This window comes from Nerophis lumbriciformis, linkage group LG09 (genome assembly GCF_033978685.3).
Source record: "Nerophis lumbriciformis linkage group LG09, RoL_Nlum_v2.1, whole genome shotgun sequence".
Classification (NCBI taxonomy): domain Eukaryota; kingdom Metazoa; phylum Chordata; class Actinopteri; order Syngnathiformes; family Syngnathidae; genus Nerophis; species Nerophis lumbriciformis.
This window is the reverse complement of record NC_084556.2, coordinates 15135567-15158698: the sequence shown is the minus strand read 5'-3', so window position 1 is coordinate 15158698 and position 23132 is coordinate 15135567. Positions and strand designations below refer to the sequence as shown.

At 38.5% G+C, this 23132-nt stretch overlaps 1 protein-coding gene across 2 annotated transcripts in view; it reads left to right on the top strand.

The window, feature by feature from the left end:
- dpysl3 (dihydropyrimidinase like 3) overlaps positions 1–23132 on the top strand; it is a 46293-nt gene that overhangs the window by 1888 nt on the left and 21273 nt on the right. For both annotated transcript variants that reach the window (XM_061962514.1, XM_061962515.2), the window contains exons 2-4: positions 16891–16979; positions 18452–18636; positions 22904–23068. In XM_061962514.1, coding sequence (XP_061818498.1) covers positions 16891–16979; positions 18452–18636; positions 22904–23068 — 439 coding nt within the window. The remainder of the gene's footprint in view (positions 1–16890; positions 16980–18451; positions 18637–22903; positions 23069–23132) is intronic.

Sequence of the window (23132 nt, the reverse complement as noted above, 5' to 3'; positions counted from 1 at the left end):
TGACTAGGATGGCGGAAGCGGGGATCGAACCTGCAACCCTCAAGTTGCTGGCACGGCCGCTCTACCAACCGAGCTATACCGCCCCAAAATAAAAAGTAAATAAAAGATTTCCGCAAAGCATTCTTACTGGGACGAGGGAGTACAAAATGCCCCTCACTGGACGCCCTGGTATTATGATTATGTCTACTGCTACTGTGAACTATTTGGGCCATGAGAAAAGCAGGTGTTTTACTACCGGTTACTGATTTGAACAATATTAGAGTATTAGCTGACAACCTGTTCTGCACTGTTAGCCAGGAAAGAGAAGCATGCATTTGGTTCACATTGGTTCTTAGTGAACAACCCAGAACCAGCCTTGCTGCCCTATTCTGGACAATCTGGAGCTTACTGATCTCACCACTTGCAGCAGACGCCCAGACTTTGATGAGAGTGACGCTGGGAAGTCCAAAACAGAACAGCCGACATATTGGATAACGATAGAGCGAAAATAATTAATATTCGATAGATTGGACAAAACAGTTGCAATAGCAGAATCAATGTCAGCACACGACTCCTCACTGCGTTCCGCCATTGTTGTTTGAATCAAACAGTCGCTTCGGCGCTACGTCACATCTATGATATCCCCGCCCGGCGATCCTGATTGGTTCATTATTTTTTTGCTATCTGGAAGGAGTTTGCATTGCCCTCGAGCCCAGATCCTTGTGTGGAGCTCAGCGAACTACGAGGATCTGGCGAGAGTCAGGTTACCAAGTGTCACCCACGCAGGTTTAAATGTAACTTAGATAATGGGTTTCACTATGTAAAGCGCTTTGAGTCACGAGAGAAAAGCGCTATCCATCCAACCATCTTCTTCCGCTTATCCGAGGTCGGGTCGCGGGGGCAGCAGCCTAAGCAGGGAAGCCCAGACTTTCCTGTCCCCAACCACTTCGTCCACCTCTTCCCGAGGCGTTCCCAGGCCAGCCGGGAGACATAGTCTTCCCAACGTGTCCTGGGTCTTCCCCGTGGCATCCCACCGGTCGGACATGCCCTAAACACCTCCCTAGGGAGGCGTTCGGGTGGCATCCTGACCAGATGCCCCAACTACCTCATCTGGCTCCCCTCGATGTGGAGGAGCAGCTGCTTTACTTTGAGATCCTCCCGGATGACAGAGCTTCTCACCCTATCTCTAAGGGAGAGGAAACTCATTTGGGCCGTTTGTAACCGTGATCTTGTCCTTTCGGTCATGACCCAAAGCTCATGACCAGAGGTGAGGATGGGAACGTAGATCGACCGGTAAATTGAGAGCTTTGCCTTCCGGCTCAGCTCCTTCTTCACCACAACGGATCGATACAGCGTCCGCATTACTGAAGACGTCGCACCGATCCGCCTGTCGATCTCACGATCCACTCTTCCCTCACTCGTGAACAAGACTCCGAGGTACTTGAACTCCTCCACTTGCATTGCCCTCGAGCCCAGATCCTTGTGTGGAGCTCAGCGAACTACAAGGATCTGGCGAAAGTCAGGTTACCAAGTGTCAACCACACCTATGTAAATATATTTCACTTTCACATAACACAATGTGCCGCAGGAGCTAGCACGAGGGTCAGCAACCCGCATGCGGCTCTTTAGTGCCGCCCTAGTGGCTCCCTGGAGCATTTTTAAAAATATATTTTTTTGTTTTAGTATGTTTTTTGTTTGAAGACAGACATGACACAAACCTTCCCAATTGTTAGAAAGCCTACTGTGTAATATGTTTGTGTGTATGCTTCACTGGTGAGAGTATTTGGTAAACATAATTTTGTCCTACTAATGTCGGTGGTTCTTGAACCCACCATAGTGTGGACTGTGACGCAACAGTTTGTTTACATGTTTACATGTCCTCCTTTGTCTCATTTTGTCCACCAAATGTTTTATACTGTGCGTGAGTGCACAAAGGTGAGCTTTGTTGATGTTATTGACTTGTGTGGAGCGCCAATCAGGCATATTTGGTCAGTGCATGACCGCAAGCTAATCAATGCTAACATGCTATTTAGGCTAGCCGTATGTACATGTTGCATCATTATGCCTCATTTGTAGCTATATTTGAGCTCATTTAATATCCTTTCCTTTTATCCTCTTTGTGTATAATTTAGTTTTGTATGTCTCATGACACAATATCTGTATATAATATTGGCTGCATTTCTGATAGTTGTTTTTGTGCCATGTTGTTCCAGACCACAGCAAATATTACCTAACTTGCAAAGATTGTAATAAATGTATTAAAATAATACAGCCTGCCACTTCCTTTAACTTGGACACACTCGTCTATACCTTTGGCCATTAAAAGCCAGTCATTTCCAGGAGTTATCTCACCTTCTGAGTAGCCTCTGATTTACTAATGGTTTCTAATGTTGTCAAAATGTGTAGAATAAAGATTATATTTCAACATTTCTGTCAACGAAGATTTGCTTCAGCCTGCGACACATGGTCATTTTGACAGTAGGCTAATATAGTCAATATAGACACTTACATCATGTGTTGTCTTCATTATAACACTTACAGTATATAAGACCTTTAAAGTAATTTTGATAGTAGGCTATTATATCTAATATAGACACTTACATCATGTGTTGTCGTCATTATAACACTTATATACGTTTTTCATTTTTGGCGACTCCAGACAGATTTGTTTTTTGTATTTTTAATCCAATATGACTCTTTAAACGTTTTGGGTTGCCGACCCCTGAGCTAGCAGGACGACAGCCCCTAGAAAAGTATGGAATCCCCAGACCTGGAGGATGTTCATTCAGTTGTTTAATTTTGTAGAAAAAAGCAGATAACAGAAACTACACCCAGCAGACAAGATATTAAAACAACGTTGAGAACTGGTTGAATTAGGTTCTGACTTTGAGCAAGTCAAACCCAACATTGAAACAACATGCTTTTTGACAACGTTTAATCAATGTTGGGTTCTGATGTTGATTTGACCATTGAAAATTGGTCATTTCCCAACCAATATTCTACAACACAAATACGTTGAAACAACATGCTTTTTGGCAACATTTATTCAATGTCAGGTTGTGACGTTGATTTGACCATTGAAATGTGGTCGTTTCCCAACCAACAACGTGGATCCAACGTTAGACATCAACGTTTATCTCATTTACAAATACAACTATTTTGTAACGTTGTTTCAAAGTCAGTTTTAAAGACATGTATGTATAATCAACGTTGTATCAATGTCTTGTGTCTGCTGGGTAATCATTTCAAAAGGCAACTTTCAAAAATAAATAGTGTTTCTCAACAAAAATAAAGTCATTTTTTCATCAACAAAATTGCAAAAATTATGGAATCAGTCGATTCTGAGGGGGAAGAAAATTGAATCACCGTTTACCTTTTCATTTCCAAAGATAACACCTGCATCAGATTACATTTGTTCATTATTCTGCAGGAGTGATGTGCGAAACCACTGATTTTCTTTCCGATCCGATGCTGAGTAAAACTCTGGCTGGTATTGGTGATACCCATCCTAATGCGATACTTTTTGCCTAAATTTAAAAACTTGTTTAATCTAAATAATAACATGTCTAATAGCAAAACAAATACAAGACAGGGTTATTTATTAATTTCAAACCCTGAAATATATTGAGTTAGTGGCATGAATAACAATTTAATTAAGCTAATAAAACATGAACAAAAACAGGACAAAAAAAAAAATTAAAAAAAAAAAAATGAGAGAAATAATAAAAGCAATAAATAATTTAGTATAAAAATGTATTCACAATTCAGTTACATGAAAATACTGAAGATGTAAACAACACTCAACAAAAGCATTGCCTTATTCACAAGATACTTTTTTACACTGTGTTCCTGCTAATGATACACATTATCTCAAATACCTAAAGTATCAAAAGTATCGATATTTTGATTTGAGATGATATATTTCAGCATCGATCCGCACATCACTAGACGGCAGTTAAAAAGGAGTGTTCACACCTTGCAGAGCTGTTGCACCAGGTGGATTAACTTGAATCACGGCTCCTACCCGAGAGACGTCGCTTGAAACAGAGAGGACTATCACATTTCTTCAAGAAGGTTACATCATCACACAATGTTGCAAAATATGTTGATTGTTCACAGTCCGCTGTGTCTAAAATCTGGACCAAGCACAAACAACATGGCAAGCATAGTGGTAGACCGAAGACAACCTTAAAGAGTCCCCAAAAAAAAAAATTCAAACAATGTAAAACAGAAAATGCATAGCAAAATAAATGAGCGTAAACTTGAGTCACCATCTGTGACCGAACTGTAGGAAAGCGCTGAAAGGAAATAGGATTTAAATAAAGAAATAGCTAAACAAAAGCCGTAATTAATATTTAAACATAAAAAAACAAGGCTACAAAGGTCTGAGGAAAAGCAATGGATGACTGAATGAAAGTCATATTCAGTTAAGAATCGTGAATCTGCAATGGGCAAGGTGATGATGCTGGAACTTTTGTTTGGTTCCGTTCCAATGAGATTTATGAGGACGACAGCCTGAAGAAAACATTCACATTTCCACAGTCATTGATGGCATGGAGCTGCATGTCAGGTAATGATGGCTGCCATTACATCTTCAATAGATGCTCATTTTGGACACTTGCCTTATTCCATCAATCGAAATAATGTTTGGGGATGATGACATCATTTTCATGCAAAAATGGTTACAACTTTCCTTGAAGAAAGACACATAAGGTCAATGTCATCGCCTGCAAATAGTCCATTTGAAAAATCTGTATATTTTTTGGGAGCATAATTTGTTATTTCTGAAATGTCATACCTGTGTATCGTCCTGATAGCCAATGCCCTCTGCAATATACCTTTTATTTGCATATTTTTCTCCTGAAATTCATAACTGACCAAATGATTATGACAATAAATGATTAAACCTCGAATCTTGTAACAAATGTCACTGCAGAGGACGCTGGCTCTCGGCAGAATATATACAGTAACTCAAATTTTCTTCGCTTTTAATAACCATTTAGAACCACACTACAGAACCAATATTGTAATAGCAGTCAGGAGAAAACTGCCCTGTCAAACGCGACAAACGCGCTCATAAGAGATAATGTTTGAAAAAAGGTGACCGGTTTTTACAAAACGTTTGTTTTGAAGGGGGAATTGCAAACTTCCTGTTGATTTTTGCTGGGGGTTGTCAATATATGAAATGTAGGTCTAAGTGAGACCCACACAGAGGTTTCATGTCTCTCAGACATTCCTACTGGAAGTTACAGGCAGTTTTGTCTGAGTTTTCTTCCTAGGAGCAGTTGTGTCTGTGTTTTCTTCCTAGGGAGAGCTAGAGCGCAATTTTGAGTTTTGGGGTTGAGTTTTTTTATTAGATCGCAATTTTTGCCAGTCCTGATGTGTGTGTCCAGTTTGGTGAGTTTTAAAGCATGTTAAGGGGGTCAAATTACAGCTCAAAGAGGCAAAAGTGACAGTCTTTACTACATTTTTGTTTTGAAGGGGGAATTGCCAACATCCTGTTGATTTTTGCTAAAAGATGTCAATGTATGAAATCTAGGTCTAAGGAAGACCTACATAGAGGTTTTTGTTTCATGTCTCTACGACATTTCTACCGAAAGTTACAAGTAGTTTTGTCTGTGTTTTTTCCAAGGGGGCGCTAGAGCGCAATTTTGAGTTTTGGGGTTTGGTTTTTTGATTAGATGGCAATTTTTGCCAGTCCTGATGTGTGTGTCAATTATGGTGAGTTTTGAAGCATGTTAAGGGGGTCAAATTACAGCTCAAAGAGGCGGCGGAATAATAATAATAAAAACCTTACAATTACAATAGGGTCCTCTGTCCCAAAGGGACATTGCGGTCCCTAATTAGCTAACCTCAATGAACCCAGAAATACATTAAAATAAGTATATTCTCACTAATAACAACTGTACTACTATATGAGTATGTATTTTGTATTGTTTCATTGAAAATAAAACAGCAAAGTGATTTGGCTGTCTTCTGTTTTAATATGAGACACAATTGTGTCAAAGTCATGATTTTTTTTTTTTTTACATGCTTGAAATAAGAAATTATTACTTTAAAAAAAGTAGTTTTATACTTGTGAGTGTTGATGACACAGCTTTGCAACAGTTGCTATTCTAGTTTCAAGCATGTTTTACTGTACTCAATATAGGTCATACAATCTCAGCAACAAGCTGTAATTACTGAGATCATTTAGGACCAAAACCCTTAAAACAAGTAAAACACTTACATAAAATCTGCTTAGTGAGAAGAATTATCTTATCAGACAGAAAATAAGCAAATATCACCCTTATTTGAGATATTTAATCTTACTCAGTTTTTGCAGTGAGTTTGCTTTGTAGAATAAACTGTAGCTTCTATTTTGTTTACAATATTGATTTTTAATTGTATATGATACCAGACGGCTGCATTATCATCAGGGTCAAAGGTTAAATGAACAATATCTTCTCAGGGCATGACTGCTTGGTAGTCTGTGTGTTTAGCGTTGGCATCAGGCATAGACAATCTGTGTTGCCAGGCGTTGGAACCACCCCTGATTATTTTCTTTTTATGCATTATTATTTTAATCCTCTACATTTTCATTAACGAAAATGTGACTGCTCACTCATGAGCTCTTGTTTTAATACCAATCGTTGAGCATTGGCTCATGTGTTAAATGGACAATCTTTGTTAGTGGACAGAGCAGTCACTCCTGAAGGCTTTGTGATACGTTATCTCCCTGGACAACGTAGTTGCATCTCCCTGGTGTGCAGTAAAGTATATATAAGTACAGTATCCACCCGCCCTTACTGTACTTTCCATGCTGCTGCATTCTCTTCCAGCTGTTTCCTCACATCAGCCTGTGCCAAAGAGGCTGTGTCACATTTCTAGGTGGGGTTCTTCCTTGCCACCGTGCTGCCTTCACAGCACTCTCAGTGTTCCACTAGCCAGTAATCCCCTCCCTCACCAAAAAAAAAAAAAAAGGCAGGAAATTAAACCCAAACAGCAGCTCCATGCAGAAAACAAAATACAAGCATGTGAGTCACCATAGCAACCGGGGCACAAGATGATACCCAAACACGGGGGTGGAGTATTTCGGTGCTACTATTAGCAGGCCTCAATGTCTGCTGCAATTAACTCCTTTTTCCCCCCACGTGCGTGAACAGAATCCAGCATTTTGGGGTAAATATTTTGTGTTGCTAGGCAACTAAACTGAAACAGAAGTCTTAGTGCCGACACAAAGGTCGACCTCACACCACTAACTGACTCCCACTCGCATCCTAACAGGATTTGTCCTTTATTAAGCACTACTGAAGGCCTCTAAAAATGTCTGCCCAAAGTGGAAAAAACACATCTGTCTTGTGTTATATATATATATATATATATATATATATATATATATATATATATATATATATATATATATATATAAACATATGTATATATATATGTATGTATACATACATATATGTATGTACATATATATATACATACAAACATATATGCATGTATATATACATATATATGTATATATACATATATATATATGTATATATATTTATATATACCTATATGTACATATATACATTTATATATATATTAGAGATGCGCGGATAGGCAATTATTTCATCCGCAACCGCATCAGAAAGTCGTCAACCATCCGCAATCCACCCGATCTAACATTTGATCAGAACCGCATCCGCCCGCCATCCGCCCGCACCCGCCCGTTGTTATGTATCTAATATAGACGATGCAAGGCATTAGTGAGGTTATAAAGCTTTTGCCTGTTAAAGAAAAGAGACTGATCCAATGCAGCATTCGCGTGCCACGCTGTCACGACCCAGACGCACACCAGTGCGCAATCATATGGGAGCCGCGCTGAGCGCACCTCCAAGCGCGTCTCGCTGCCGGCTCCAGCGCCATCCATTTTCAGGGCTAGTTGATTCGGCAGGTGGGTTGTTACACACTCCTTAGCGGGTTCCAACTTCCATGGCCACCGTCCTAGCTGCTGTCTATATCAACCAGGGTGAGCCCCACCCCTTTCGTGAGCGCACTGCGCGCGGAGTGACCCCTGTTACGCGCCCCCGGCAACAGGGGTGGCGGGCAGGTAAGCTGCGCGGACGGAGCGCGCGGAGTGACCCCTGTTACGAGCCCCCGGCCACGGGGGTGGCGGGCAGGTAAGATGCTTACCTGCTGCGCGTGACGCCGGCCGCGGCGAAGGCGTACGAGGCGGGGTGTCGGTGCGGTGGGCGCGGTGGTGACCCTGGACGTGCGTCGGGACCTTCTCGCGGATCGCCTCAGCTACGGCTCCCGGTGGGGCCCTCTTGGGGGAAGGGGCCTCGGTCCCGGACCCCGGCGAGGCGTCGGGGGCCTTCTCCGCTCCGTAAAAGTGTCCATCTCTTTTTTTTTTTTCTTCTGTTGTGGCATATGCTGCAGGTGCCTGCTCGTTTTTCGTATGTGGGTAACAACATTTAACTATGTATATATATTTCCGAATTGGTTTAACTGCCACCCGCCTGAATCTATTTAAAATCTAATTTTTTTAAATTTCAATCGCCCGACCCGACCCGACCCGACCCGCTGATAAAATCTAATTTTTTAAAATTTAATCCGCCCGATTCGCGGATAATCCGCGGACTCCGCGGTTGTGCCCGCAAACCGCGCATCTCTAATATATATATATATATATATATATATATATATATATATATATATATATATATATATATATATATATATATATATATATATATATATATATGTATATACATATATGTATATATACATATACATATATATCTATATATATATCTATACATATATAAACATGTATATATATATATATATATATATATATATATACATATATATATATATACATATATATATATGTATATATATATATATATATATATATATATATATATATATATATATATATATATATATATATATATATATATATATATATATATATATGTATGTGTGGGGAAAAAAAATCACAAGACTATTTCATCTCTACAGGCCTGTTTCATGAGGGGGGGTACCCTCAATCGTCAGGAGATTGAGGGTATTAAGACATATATATATATATATATATATATATATATATATATGTATATATATATATATATATCATGTTTATGCACACACAAAGTTGTGCTATTTTAAGTGTTTTTTATCCCTCTCGCTCTCTCTCTCTCTCTCTCTCTCTCTCTCTCTCTCTCTCTCTCTCTCTCTCTCTCTCTCTCTCTCTATATATATATATATGTGTGTGTGTGTGTGTGTGTGTGTGTGTGTGTGTGTATGTATACAAACCGAGTTGTGCTATTTTTGGTGCTTTGTTGTTTGTTTTGAACCTGAACTTTCCCTCTACTCATCTGTCATGGAGCATTTTACAGAAACAAGCAGGAAAAGGAGGACTATTTTTAGCAGTACAGTTCTTTGGTGTATGTATCAAAATAGCCTTAAAGCTACAGTACAACTATTTTTGAAATGTGATTGTTCACGTGGTTAACATGGATTGTTGTTTTGGCGCCTTTTGGAGCCTGAAATCGATTGCAATCCTTTCAAAGTTTGATTACATGTGTGTGATTGATCATTTGGGCAAATTAACAATCGTATGTACACTGGGATGGGTGTCTGTCTCATTTGAATCGATACGGTAGCATTTCCCGATACCTTGGAATTGATACCAGTACTCAACGGTACCAATTTATGTGTGTGTTATTAAATGTTACTTGTTAAAAAATAAATAAAATAACACTAAGCTGTGCCGTCCAGATGTTTTCTTGTTTGCTTACATTTCTTCCTCTCATTTGCAAGTACTGTACTGTACTGTATTATATAGCGACTTTGCATGCAGCGGAAATTCCAAAACATTAGATGGCAGTAGTGTATAGACTACGGTGTGTTGCCTTAGCCAGGAAGTAGTCTTTGCCATTAATTTGAATGCATTTTATTTTGTTGAGTCCTATGAAGTGTTTAAACAATAAGTATTTTGTATATTACACACCAGCTGTTTGATTGCAACATGCATATTAGGAGGTTTGTAGTTGTTAATGTTAATTTATTCATATTTCATGCAATATAATTTATTGCGTTTTTCGATTTAGAATAAAATGCTTTAAAAAAAATATTTTTTCTATTTATTCTAATATAGTTTTTATTTTTATTTTTATATTTATAAATGAAAATATTTTTGCGTCGGAATAAACAGCGCCTCTGCTGGTTTCAGCCGAGTACTGCACTCCAATTTGCGTCAGCTGGTTGAAGTTTCAGCAATGAATTTCCCAGAATTGATCAATTCTTCAAAGGTGATTATTAGGTGTGTACAAAGTCTACATTACACGTGTGGTTGATAAAAACATCCACCAATTAAGCTAAATTTACAAGGTATATTTACAAAGGGGCATCGCCAACTACTGGCGTGTTATGCACATTGCAGCATTTTCCGTCTTTTTTTAAAAAGGGGTCGTTCGGCTGTGCTATGTTATTGTCGTGTAAGCCTACCCAAAAGTCCTTGCGTGCCGTTAGAGCTAATCCTCTTTAAATGCTCCAGTTTGTTGACTTACAGCAAGCTGATAAAATCCGGCAGCAGAGAGCAAAAAAAGCAAAAGTCATGAACATTTCTACTATAAATCTGTCAAAAATTGCATTGTGTCAATGGAGTTTCCGCCATCCAGCATTTAGACAAACCAACTTTTCTCCTTAAAGGACTTTTTTTTTAAATGGAAAATCTTGATTAAGCAGTAAATTTCCTCATTAACATTCTAGAATGGTGATGCACTTTATTATAGCTCGAATAAATCTTCCTATTGGGATTTTTGCTGCCTTGTAAAACAGGATGCAGTCATTGGGGATGACAAAGTAGGACATGACCTGAGAAGCTCCAAGCAAATCAGGATCAACGTCTATTCCCACAATCAGTCTTTCAGGCTTTCTATACAGAATATTACTGTACGTCCTCCACTTGTTTGTATTTAGCATGCGGTGTCATGTGACATTTACTCCACTTCCTGAACTCAATCTTTTTCCAAAGTCAAGAAAGCTTTTGCCCCACTAAAACCGCAAAGAGGATTATTTAGTCTGAGAACAGTGCTGACTTATTAACACATACTTTTTTTCACACTCTGAGGAAATACAACTGTTCATCTCACACTTGACTTCAAAAAACAAACAAAAAATGGTTACCGTATTTTTCGGACTATAAGTCGCTCCGGAGTATAAGTTGCACCTGCCGAAAATGCATAATAAAGAAGGAACAAAACATATATAAGTCGCACTGGAGTATAAGTCACATTTTTGGGGGGAATTTATTTGATAAAACCTAACACCAAGAATAGACATTTGAAAGGCAATTTAAAATAAATAAAGAATAGTGAACAACAGGCTGAATAAGTGTACGTTATATGAGGCATAAATAACCAACTGAGAACGTGCCTGGTATGTTAACGTAACATATTATGGTAAGAGTCATTCAAATAACTATAACATATAGAACATGCTATACGTTTACCAAACAATCTGTCACTCCTAATCGCTAAATCCCATGAAATCTTATACGTCTAATCCCTTACATGAATGAGTTAAAAAATATTATTTGATCTTTTACGGTAATGTGTTAATAATTTCACACATAAGTCGCTCCTGAGTATAAGTCGCACCCCCGGCCAAACTATGAAAAAAACTGCGACTTATAGTCCGAAAAATACGGTATAAAACAATATTTTGGTGCACATTATTAATGTACGTAACAGTATTGGCGGTATTTGGAGTGCGGTGTGTCGTCATATTTTATTGTATGTAATGATAGTTTTGTATGTAAAAGGATGTAAATATTGGTACAAGTATTGTATATAAAAACATTGTATTGGTTCGTGTTCTGTGTTGTGCGTATTGGTAGTATTGTTTGTAAGTGTCACATCATGATCATCTTTTGACAACCAGCGTCTAATGCAGTGGATGTTTGTATACACTAAAGTTCTGTTCTGGTGCACATTAGTAATATTATCTGGTATTGTACATTTTTTAACACTGCATATTTTTCATATTTGTACTAATTACATTGTATTAATATATTAATTTAGGGAAAGTATTTTCAATTAATTGAACATTTTCTAAATTTAAACTAAATAATATGTATTTGAAAAACTTTTTGGGATGGGGGTTGGACTCATTTAAAAAGGGACCCAAAATATTTACATTTTAAAGAATGTAATTATTGTTATTAATTTTTTATTTTTTTGATAATTTGTAAAGGGACTGCACATGTTTTAGTTTTCTATGAATTACAGTGTATCTTCATTTAGGAAAAAAAGACAATTAAAAAAAAACTGAATCCATATAAATTAAAAACATTTCAGTATCCCGAAATATATATATATATATATATATATATATATATATATATATATATATATATATATATATATATATATATATATATATATATATATATATATATGTATGTATATATATGTGTATATATATATATATATATATATATATATATATATGTATATATATATGTATATATATATATGTATATACAAACCCTGTTTCCATATAAGTTGGGAAATTGTGTTAGATGTAAATATAAACGGAATACAATGATTTGCAAATCATTTTCAACCCATATTCAGTTGAATATGCTACAAAGACAACATATTTGATGTTCATACTGATAAACATTTTTTGTTTTTGCAAATAATCATTAACTTTAGAATTTGATGCCAGCAACATGTGACAAATAATTTGGGAAAGGTGGCAATAAATACTGATAAAGTTGAGGAATGCTCATCAAACACTTATTTGGAACATCCCACAGGTGTGCAGGCAAATTGGGAACAGGTGGGTGCCATGATTGGGTATAAAAGTAGATTCTATGAAATGCTCAATCATTCACAAACAAGGATGGGGCGAGGGTCACCACTTTGTCAACAAATGCGTGAGCAAATTGTTGAACAGTTAAAGAAAAACCTTTCTCAACCAGCTATTGCAAGGAATTTAGGGATGTCACCATCTACGGTCCCTAATATCATCAAAGGGTTCAGAGAATCTGGAGAAATCACTGCACGTAAGCAGCTAAGCCCGTGACCTTTGATCCCTCAGGCTGTACTGCATCAACAAGCGACATCAGTGTGTAAAGGATATCACCACATGGGCTCAGGAACACTTCAGAAACCCACTGTCAGTAACTACAGTTGGTCGCTACATCTGTAAGTGCAAGGTAAAACTCTCCTATGCAAGGCGAAAACCGTTTATCAACAACACCCAGAAACGCCGTCGGCTTCGCTGGGCCTGAGCTCATCTAAGATGGACTGATACAAAGTGGAAAAGTGTTCTGTGGTCTGACGAATCCACATTTCAAATTGTTTTTGGAAACTGTGGACGTCGTGTCCTCCGGACCAAAGAGGAAAGGAACCATCCGGATTGTTATAGGCGCAAAGTTGAAAAGCCAGCATCTGTGATGGTATGGGGGTGTATTAGTGCCCAAGACATGGGTAACTTACACATCTGTGAAGGCGCCATTAATGCTGAAAGGTAAATACAGGTTTTGGAGCAACATATGTTGCCATCCAAGCAACGTTACCATGGACGCCCCTGCTTATTTCAGCAAGACAATGCCAAGCCACGTGTTACATCAACGTGGCTTCATAGTAAAAGAGTGCGGGTACTAGACTGGCCTGCCTGTAGTCCAGACCTGTCTCCCAATGAAAATGTGTGGCGCATTATGAAGCCTAAAAAACCACAACGGAGACCCCCGGACTGTTGAACAACTTAAGCTGTACATCAAGCAAGAATGGGAAAGAATTCCACCTGAGAAGCTTAAAACATGTGTCTCCTCAGTTCCCTAACGTTGTGTTGTTTAAAGGAAAGGCCATATAACACAGTGGTGAACATGTCCTTTCCCAACTACTTTGGCACGTGTTGCAGCCATGAAATTCTAAGTTAATTATTATTTGCAAAAAAAAATAAAGTTAATGAGTTTATGAACATCAAATATCTTGCAAATCATTGTATTCCGTTTATATTTACATCCAACACAATTTCCCAACTCATATGGAAACAGGGTTTGTATATGTATATATCATATACATATACATATACACATGACAAATTATATATATATATATATATATATATATATATATATATATATATATATATATATATATATATGTATATGTATATATATGTATATGTATATGTATATCCATCCATTTTCTACCGCTTGTCCCTCTCGGGGTCATAGGGGTGCTGGAGCCTATCTCAGCTGCATTCGGGTGGAAGGCGGTGTACAAGTCGCCACCTCATCGCAGTGCCAACACAGATAGACAGACACCATTCAATCGAATTTCATTTTCGGTTTTCTACTTTTCTGTACCATTTGGTAGTGTTATACGTAAATAGTGTTTTATTTGGTGTATAACGTTAGCATTTAAAATCATTTTATTTAAGAAACAACTTAAGAAGTGCTGTGTGTTAGTTGCAGTAGAGTCTATTTCACTCCAGTTCTAAGGGTGGCAGTAATGTAGAGCAGTGCAATTCTAAAACTATAACCTTAAATGAGTTCTAGATTATTAGTTGTTTGCATGGTCTATGCTACACCTCCCCACTTAAATTCTATTTTTTTGTTATCATAGTAGCAAAGCATTCAGAGACAAAACCCTCTGCCTTACATACTGTAAATAAATAATACATGTCTGCACATGTTTTAGTTTTCTATGAATTACAGTGTGTTGGTACTGTATCTTAAATTAGGAACAACATATTTTTAAATAAGTAATTGCAAAGGACTAAAGCTTAAACTGAATTACAATGATTTAAAAACCTATTTCAGTGCAGTATACCGAAATTAGAATTTTTCTTTTACTAATTTCATTGTTTCAGTACATTATTAAAAAAATGGAAATACCTGCCCAAAAAGCCTCCACATATCTTGTTTGAAGAATATAAATATATTAATTAGATTTTTATTTTTTAAATCTGTTAGATTTCAGCATTCTTTTAGCATTATCTCCCAAGATTAAAACCTTTAATTTCAGTGTACCTAGATTTGTCATTTTTGGGTAATTTCCGTGTATTAAAATTGGTATTATATAAAATATATTGTTAGTATTGTTACCGTTTAAAAGTATTTCATTGTGTGTAAAAGAAACAATGTAAGTTGCAGTAAATATTATTTCACTCCATTTCTGAAGTTGACAGTAATGTAGTGCAATACAGTTCTAAAACTATATTTTTAAATTATTTCTAAATTATTACCAGCAGTTTTTTGCCTGGCTTATGCCAGTATTTTTCAACCTTTTTTGAGCCAAGGCACATTTTTTTCCATTCAAAAAGGCACACCACCAGCAGAAAACATTAAAAATGAAACTCCGCAGCCGATATTGACAGTATAAAGTTGTTCTCGCAAGTGTTGGATATGAATTCAAACCATAACCAACCATGCATCACTATAGCTCTTGTCTCAAAGTAGGTGTACTATCACAACCTGTAAAACCAAGCCGTTACTTATTTAGAGTTTTTTGCTGTTTTCCTGTGTGTAGTGTTTTAGTTCTTGTCTTTTGTTGGATTTTCCTGTTTTGTTGGTATTTTCCTGTATCAGTTTCATTTCTTCCCTGAGCACTATTCCCCACATCTGCTTTGTTTTAGCAATCAAGAATATTTAAGTTGTTGCTATCCTTATTTGCGGGCACATTGTTGATTGTCATGTCATGTTCGGATGTACTTTGTGGACGCCGTCTGCTCCACACGCTGTAAGTCTTTGCTGTCGTCCAGCATTCTGTTTTTGTTTACTTTGTAGCCAGTTCAGTTTTACTTTCATTCTGCCTTTTCTTAGCGGCACTCGCCTTCTGTTTATTTTTAGTTTAAGCATTAGATACCTTTTGACCTTCACGCTGCATATTGTGATCACGACAAAGCAATTAGCTACCTGCTGCCACCTACTGATATGGAAGAGTATTACACGGTTACTCTGCCAAGCTCGAGACAGCACAGACACTCAACAACGGCACATTATTTGCAGATTATAATTACTTGTGTGCAAAAAATATTTTCAACCAATTAGGTGAAATGACCTAATCTCCCACGGCACACCAGACTGTATCTCACGGCACACTAGTGGTTGAAAAACACTGGCCTATGCTACACCTCCACCCAAAATTCAAACTTTTAGGTTATCGTAGTAACAAAGCTGTCAGAAACAAAACCTTCTGCCCTTTCATACATAAATAGTAAGCAATCCAATGTCCTCTAAGAATATCAGTCTGTTTAGGGTGGTGCAGTGCACATTTTAGAGCGGTGTGATGGTTGCTCTGTGGAGCGAGGGGGTGGTCTCCCAGCTTAATGAGCGACAGTTTTAGGGCAGTGCTTTGCTGCATGATGTGCAAGTGTGTTGTGTTCCAGCAATGACTGAGTGCTCCAGTCTAACACTGTAATGCTTTCAGGGTGTGGTTGCTTGGAACCACTCTCAGCTCGCTTTCACGATACTCCATCGGCATTGATTATTGTGTAGCATTTGAATACAAAGCAACACGAATAATAAATGATAGTTGGCGGTTGCTTTATTTGTGTTGTTTGGTAAGAAAAACTATGTTTCAGACAAGATTTGAATGCTGACAGGACTTTGACCTTTTTTGGCATCCGCTGCCTCGTTTTTTCTTCGTCGACTCAGCGAAACCCAGTTCTTCCATCTATCAGCTCTCCCCCGCTCTGCAGTTAACTCATTACTATGGCAACGGCCTCCTGGAATCAGTCCATGGCGCACAAGCAGATTTGTATTGTCTGACGTTGGCGTGTCGTGGCAACGCCCGGATCAGACCAGACATCACGTGATAGATACCAAGCTATATGTTGAATAAAGTCTTTGGATTATCCTGTTTTTAGTCATCAATATTAAAGAAAATATTTTTTCTCCCCCTGCAGAGCGACCGGCTTCTTATCAAAGGCGGCAGGATCGTGAATGATGATCAGTCCTTCCATGCAGACGTCTACATGGAGGATGGCCTCATCAAGTGAGTCCAGTCACCTTTCATTTCTATCCCTCGGCCCAAGAAGATCTTAAAGGCAAATCCCAGCTAAGATGGTTTCTGGGCAGTTGGAAAGTCTTTTGGGGGAGAATATTTTAGCCTTGAGTCATGGGGTAGGAGTATACGAAAAAGGCGAGACATGTCCAAAGATTGAAGTCTGAATGAACCCTAAAACTAAACAGAACACAGTGATAACATTTCCTCTCAAGACAGAATGTTTACAGTAACTCAACATCTTGGTAACTTCAACCCTAATTCCATTCGACCTACATTTTTTCAATGGTAGTCCTTAAATCCCCACTTCCCTAATAAGGAAGACTGTGGTTGCATTATAAAGAATCAAATGAGTGCCGGTTGACTGAACAACTGGCAAACAAGTGCACATAAGTTTGGTATGTAGTCCGCAACCCCAAACCTAACCTAAACCAACCCTAACTCTGATTAACACCTGCTAATCATAACCTTGTTTACTCTGGTCATTGCCTTGTAGCTGTAATCGTAATCCTAGTTCAACACTTCTATACTCCAAAATCTGGAGAACACTTTCAAAATCTAACCCTCCCCTCATCTCTAACCCTGGTCAATGCCTCCTAACCCAAGCACTGCTAAACACAATCCTAACCATGGTTGACATTTCTAAAGTCACTCTCTTGTCCTGGTCAATGCCTCCAAACACTAAGTCTAACTCTGATTACCGCTGTCTAACCCTAAGCGAATCTCTGGTTAATGTCTCTTAACAAGTTGGATATGTGGTCAACAGCTCCAAACTCAAACTCTAGTTAATGCCTCCGAACTCTAACCCTAGTCAGTGCCTGAACACCTGAACTTTAACTGTGTTAAACCACTTCCAACCTTGACCCTCAAAGCTGAAATATGCTCTCGCATAACATAGCTTGTGGTGTCTTGATTCACTTGTAGCTCTTCTACGGGGGCTGACGCGTGACTTGCAGTTCTCTTTTAAAACGCTAGAGGCAGTGTTTTTCAAAGTGAACAACCACAACTCCCGTGGACTAGTTATTAGCTTCTTGTGTGTAGTAGTTGTAGTAAACAATGGCGACTGAAGCGATATCTGCATTGCTGTTGGAGCTTCAACTAATCATTTTGAAATAACCATCACTTTTGTATGTATCGCTGTGAGGGGAAGACGTTCACGAAGGTGGTCTGTGTGACCCCTGAACAACTAAAAAAGCCAACCAATTACAACTCTGTGTTCATCTCCCTAAGCTATCCTTTGGAAATGCGCATGGAGAGCTGTCTGATCTTTTGTTGCATGTGCCAAAAGTCACGCTTATAATTGAACTAGTCCATTTTTGTTAAATTATGCAAATGCAGCGCATGCCTCGGTGTATCGGACAGTTCAGTATATCAGGCAGCGGCAAGGTCCACCGGAGGCTTCCGATAGGGAATCAGTCACGCAAGCATATTTCAGCCTTAAGTCTGGCTAACATTGTCCACAGGCAGATCGGTGACAACCTGATCGTGCCTGGCGGAGTGAAGACCATCGAGGCCAACGGCAAGATGGTGATCCCCGGCGGCATCGACATTCACACCCACTTCCAGATGCCATACCGTGGGACCACCACTGTGGACGACTTTGCTCAGGGCTCCAAGGCAGCGCTCGTTGGCGGCACCACCATGATCGGTAAGCGGGGAATCAAAGAGGGAGAAACTGAGACCCTAAGAGACTCTTTGACGGGCAGTCCTCCAAAACAAGACCATTCAAATGGCCTCTAAAGCAAGATGAGGGTTGATTGGTTCACATGGAAGTTGGGAACACTGTATGTGTGTGTGGCATGTGTATGTATGTGTTTGTGTGTGCACAAAGACGAGGCGGCATCACTGGCAACAGCTGCTCGATAGCAGAGTGACATTAATGCTATTAAGTTCTCTGGACGCTGGCTGGGAAACAGCCACGAACAGACGCACCACTGTTACCATTCATTAGGGGGGATTATATTTCATGGGGGCTGAGAGAGAGTGAAAACATTCACAGTCTGTGTGTGCATCGTGAATAGTTGTCCCCCGACAACACAACTTGTTCGTGTCACCGCAAACTGTTATATAACATATGGTAACCATTTGTTTCATGAACTATTATTACACCCAATGCTTTACGTCCATGTTTGGTCCATAGCCTATATTCGAGCGTTTCCTCAAATAGCGGCCGAAGTAGTATTATTTCCCAACTGCAGAGAGAATCCGGTGTTTCTTAAAGGTAAGGAACTTATTTGAGAGGAGGTTGTTTGATCACGGTTTTGAGTATATGATACAGAATTTATATTATGTCAGAATAAAAAACTCCATCGTACAGAAAATTAAGCAATTTTAATGTAAAACTAACCAATCAGTTCCAGACACCCGAAACACATTTTATAGAGAATAACTCAAATACATATAAATCAGGGGTGTCAAACTCATTTTTGTTTGCAATTATGACAGCCCTCAGAAGGCTGTTTGTAACAGTGACTCTATATGAATATAAACGTACCTATAATAGCCTTGTTACAAAATGTGCATAGGCAAATTATTTTCATTATTACATGTTTTACTTACAGACTGATGGATAACTTGCTTTGAAATGTGAAGTCATGACAAGCAGATATTTAAGTATTTATCCATTTTTTATCACGATCAAATAATATTACCACATAGAACATATGCAATTGCATGCAGTACTTTTTTGTGCCAAAATTGAAAGAACAAACACCTGAAAATACTTAATTACTTAACAGACAACAACAACAACTTAATTTAAATGATGTGGCGGGCCACATACTGCAGAATGATGTGGCGGTCAACTTTAATTGATGTGGGGGGCAACTTTAATTGATGTGGTGGGCCACATTAAAGTACCAGTAGAGTGGAAAAGCAAGTTGCCTCTACATTGAAGCTATTATCATATATATATACCGTATTTTCCGCACTATAAGGCGCACCGGATTATAAGGCGCACCTTCAATAAATGGCATATTTCAAAACTTTGTTCATATATAAGACTCACCGGATTATAAGGCGCACCTATGCATCCATTAGATATAGCTGCGCTAAAGGGAATGTCAACAAAACAGTCAGATAGGTCAGTCAAACTTTATAAATAGATTACAAATCAGCGTTCTGACAACTCTGTTCACTCCCAAAATGAATAAACAGCTGTTTTATTATTTTCCCCGAGGTAAAGTCAGTGACGTGGTGTTTTGTTTATCTTTTAACAACAGCAAGGTATAACATGTAGTGCAACATTTATATCACATAGTGGAGGGGAATTTTTCCCTGATTCAATAAACACGTAAAAAACAGTGATACTGTTACGATAAATCAAATGTTAGTGCAATCACAATATAGTAACACTCCAAATAGTGCAGAGCAATAACAATATATCAATAACTCAACGTTGCTCAAACGTTAATGTCACACAACACAACACACAAAATAAACATGTAAAGCTCACTTTATGAAGTTATTCCTCATCCACGAATCCCTCGAATTCTTCTTCTTCAGTGTCCGAATTAAACACCATTGATTCGTTTATGTTAAATTCTCTCGCTGAGAAGAAGCGCTTCTTCTTCTACGGGGGAAAAAGAAGTTGGCGGCTGTTTACCGTAGTTGCGAGACCTAAACTTTATGAAAATTAAGTTTAGGTTTGTTGTGGCTCAATATTGGTCCATATATAAGGAGCACCGGATTATAAGGCGCACTGTCAGCTTTAGAGAAAATTGGAGGTTTTTAGGTGCGCCTTATAGTGCGGAAAATACGGTGTGTATATATATATATATATATATATATATATATAGATTAGGGCTGCAACAATTTGGTAATTAATTTCGTCATCGATTCGTTTGATCTATGCTATACGCATGCACAGAGGCAATTTTATTATTTTATTATTTTATTTTTATTTTTTTAATAAACCTTTATTTATAAACTGCAACATGTACAAACAGCTGATAAACAATAATCAAAATAAGTATGGTGCCAGAGTGCTGTTTTTTTAAACTAAAATACTGGAAAGGATAGAAATGTAGTCCGTCTCTTTGATCCGATTATTAATCGATTAATCGAAGTAATAATCGAGAGATTAATCGATGATCAAATTAATCGTTAGTTGCAGCCCTAATATAGATATATATCTATATATATAGATATATATATGATGTATGACACCAAAAGACTTCCAAAGTTCGCGAGTAAATAGATATGATCAAAATAGTATCAATCTCGCGGAGATTCCCGAGCCATTTTGAGAGATAATGAGCTAGCCAGACACATGATCGCGTGACGTAGAGATAGGAACCGCAGATCCCTTCCTCATCAACAACAATGCAAATCATGCAGACTTTGTGAGAGCGAACAACGATTACTTTGGGAAAAAATTATGATCCAGAAATTTCTATTTTTGATCCTGAATATAAGGAGGCAAGTTTTAGAAGCTCTGTGCTAAACAGATCCAGGTTGAGTGAAACACTAAGCATCATTTTGCAGTATTGCTAAGTGCTAAACAAGCAATACAGACATAATAAAACGATCGATTACTGTACAATGTCTGGTCTTACTTCGATGACAAATGATAGGATGTCCATATCTTCCCATTTAGATGAATAATTAATCATGATGCACACGCAGGGTTAACAAGGAAAAGTCTCCCTGCAGACACTGTCTTCGGTTTGTGTCCATCCCCGGGTATAAATTGAATGTCACAGATGAACAACTTCTAGAATTATGGCTAAATCCTCCTAAAATCCAGATGAGAGGCATGATTTATAATCTAGAATATATTTGACGAGTCGAGACACGGTGATACGGGGGCAGCAGGACATCGCTGCCGGCTCACAATAAAAGCAGCAAAGGGCTACTTAGCTGCCTGTTATCAATCCGCCGCAAAAAATTGGTCCGTCTGCGTTAGCGCTTATAATAACAACATCGCTAATAATTGGTTAATATTCAGGTCACGATATGTATATAGACTATTGTTGGTGGGTTTTGGATGGTTATTTAGAAGTGGATGGTTATTTAGAGGGTTTTGTGGGCTTAATAGAGAGCCTTCATTGCTTAAATTGTTAGCGGACTTGTTGTGTATTTATTTATCTATGACTGAGAAGAAAAACATATATGTTCATGTCTTGTATAGGGATTGTGAACGATACACAGCACATCTCTCTCTAATTGTTGCATATTGGTGATACTATGGCCAGAGTGCAGAAGTGTTACTCCAGAGACGTCGATCTCCGGAAATTACCAAAGACGTTCGGAGCGGAATATACAAAATGGCTGACTAAATTTGTGGCATTTTGTGATGTTTAAACAGTATTTTCACATACTTTGTGGATTGTAAATACAATTGGATATGTTTTTTTTTGGATACGATGAAACACAATTAAGCATATAAAGTAGACTTGTTTTTCTACTCTACTGGTACTTTAAGTGACGTCGCAGGCCACATTAAATCTGGCCGCGGACCTCGATGTAAACAATGAATGAAATGCATAAACTGAACTTTACTGAAGACTTGACGACGATGAGCCGAGAGAGAAGGGGAGGATAGAGCCACGTGGAAGCTTCTCACCTTCTTTGGCACTCACTACTTTATTATTTTTGCGTACTGTTCAATGCGTGGAATTCTTTGAATACTGGATTCTGCTGAAAATTACGCAGGCAAATCATCTAGTTTGTTCGTCACAAAGTGTGGCCATACGATAATACATCAACAGACATGAGAATATGTTGTGACATGAACAAAATGTGACACGTGCCAATGTTTGGTCGCAGCCCAAACCTCACAATGACAGCTGATCCTGCAAGACATCATTGAACAGAAAATAGAAAACCCCAGCAGGCACATCTTGACATCACTCTGTGTTTACTGTGTGCGCCCCGCCCTCGCCCCGTCCCTCCTCATCCCTACCTCCATCCAGTCGATCACGTGATCCCAGAGGCAGGAAGCAGCCTGATGGAGGCCTACGACCAGTGGAGGCAGTGGGCTGACGAGAAGGCCTGCTGTGACTACTCTCTCCACGTGGACATCACCCACTGGAACGACAGCGTCAAGCAGGAGGTGGAAAACCTGATGAAGGACAAAGGTTTGTTTTGTCTCATTGCATTGTCTTTTTTTATTTTTTATTTTTTTATTCAACTTTAGCACAA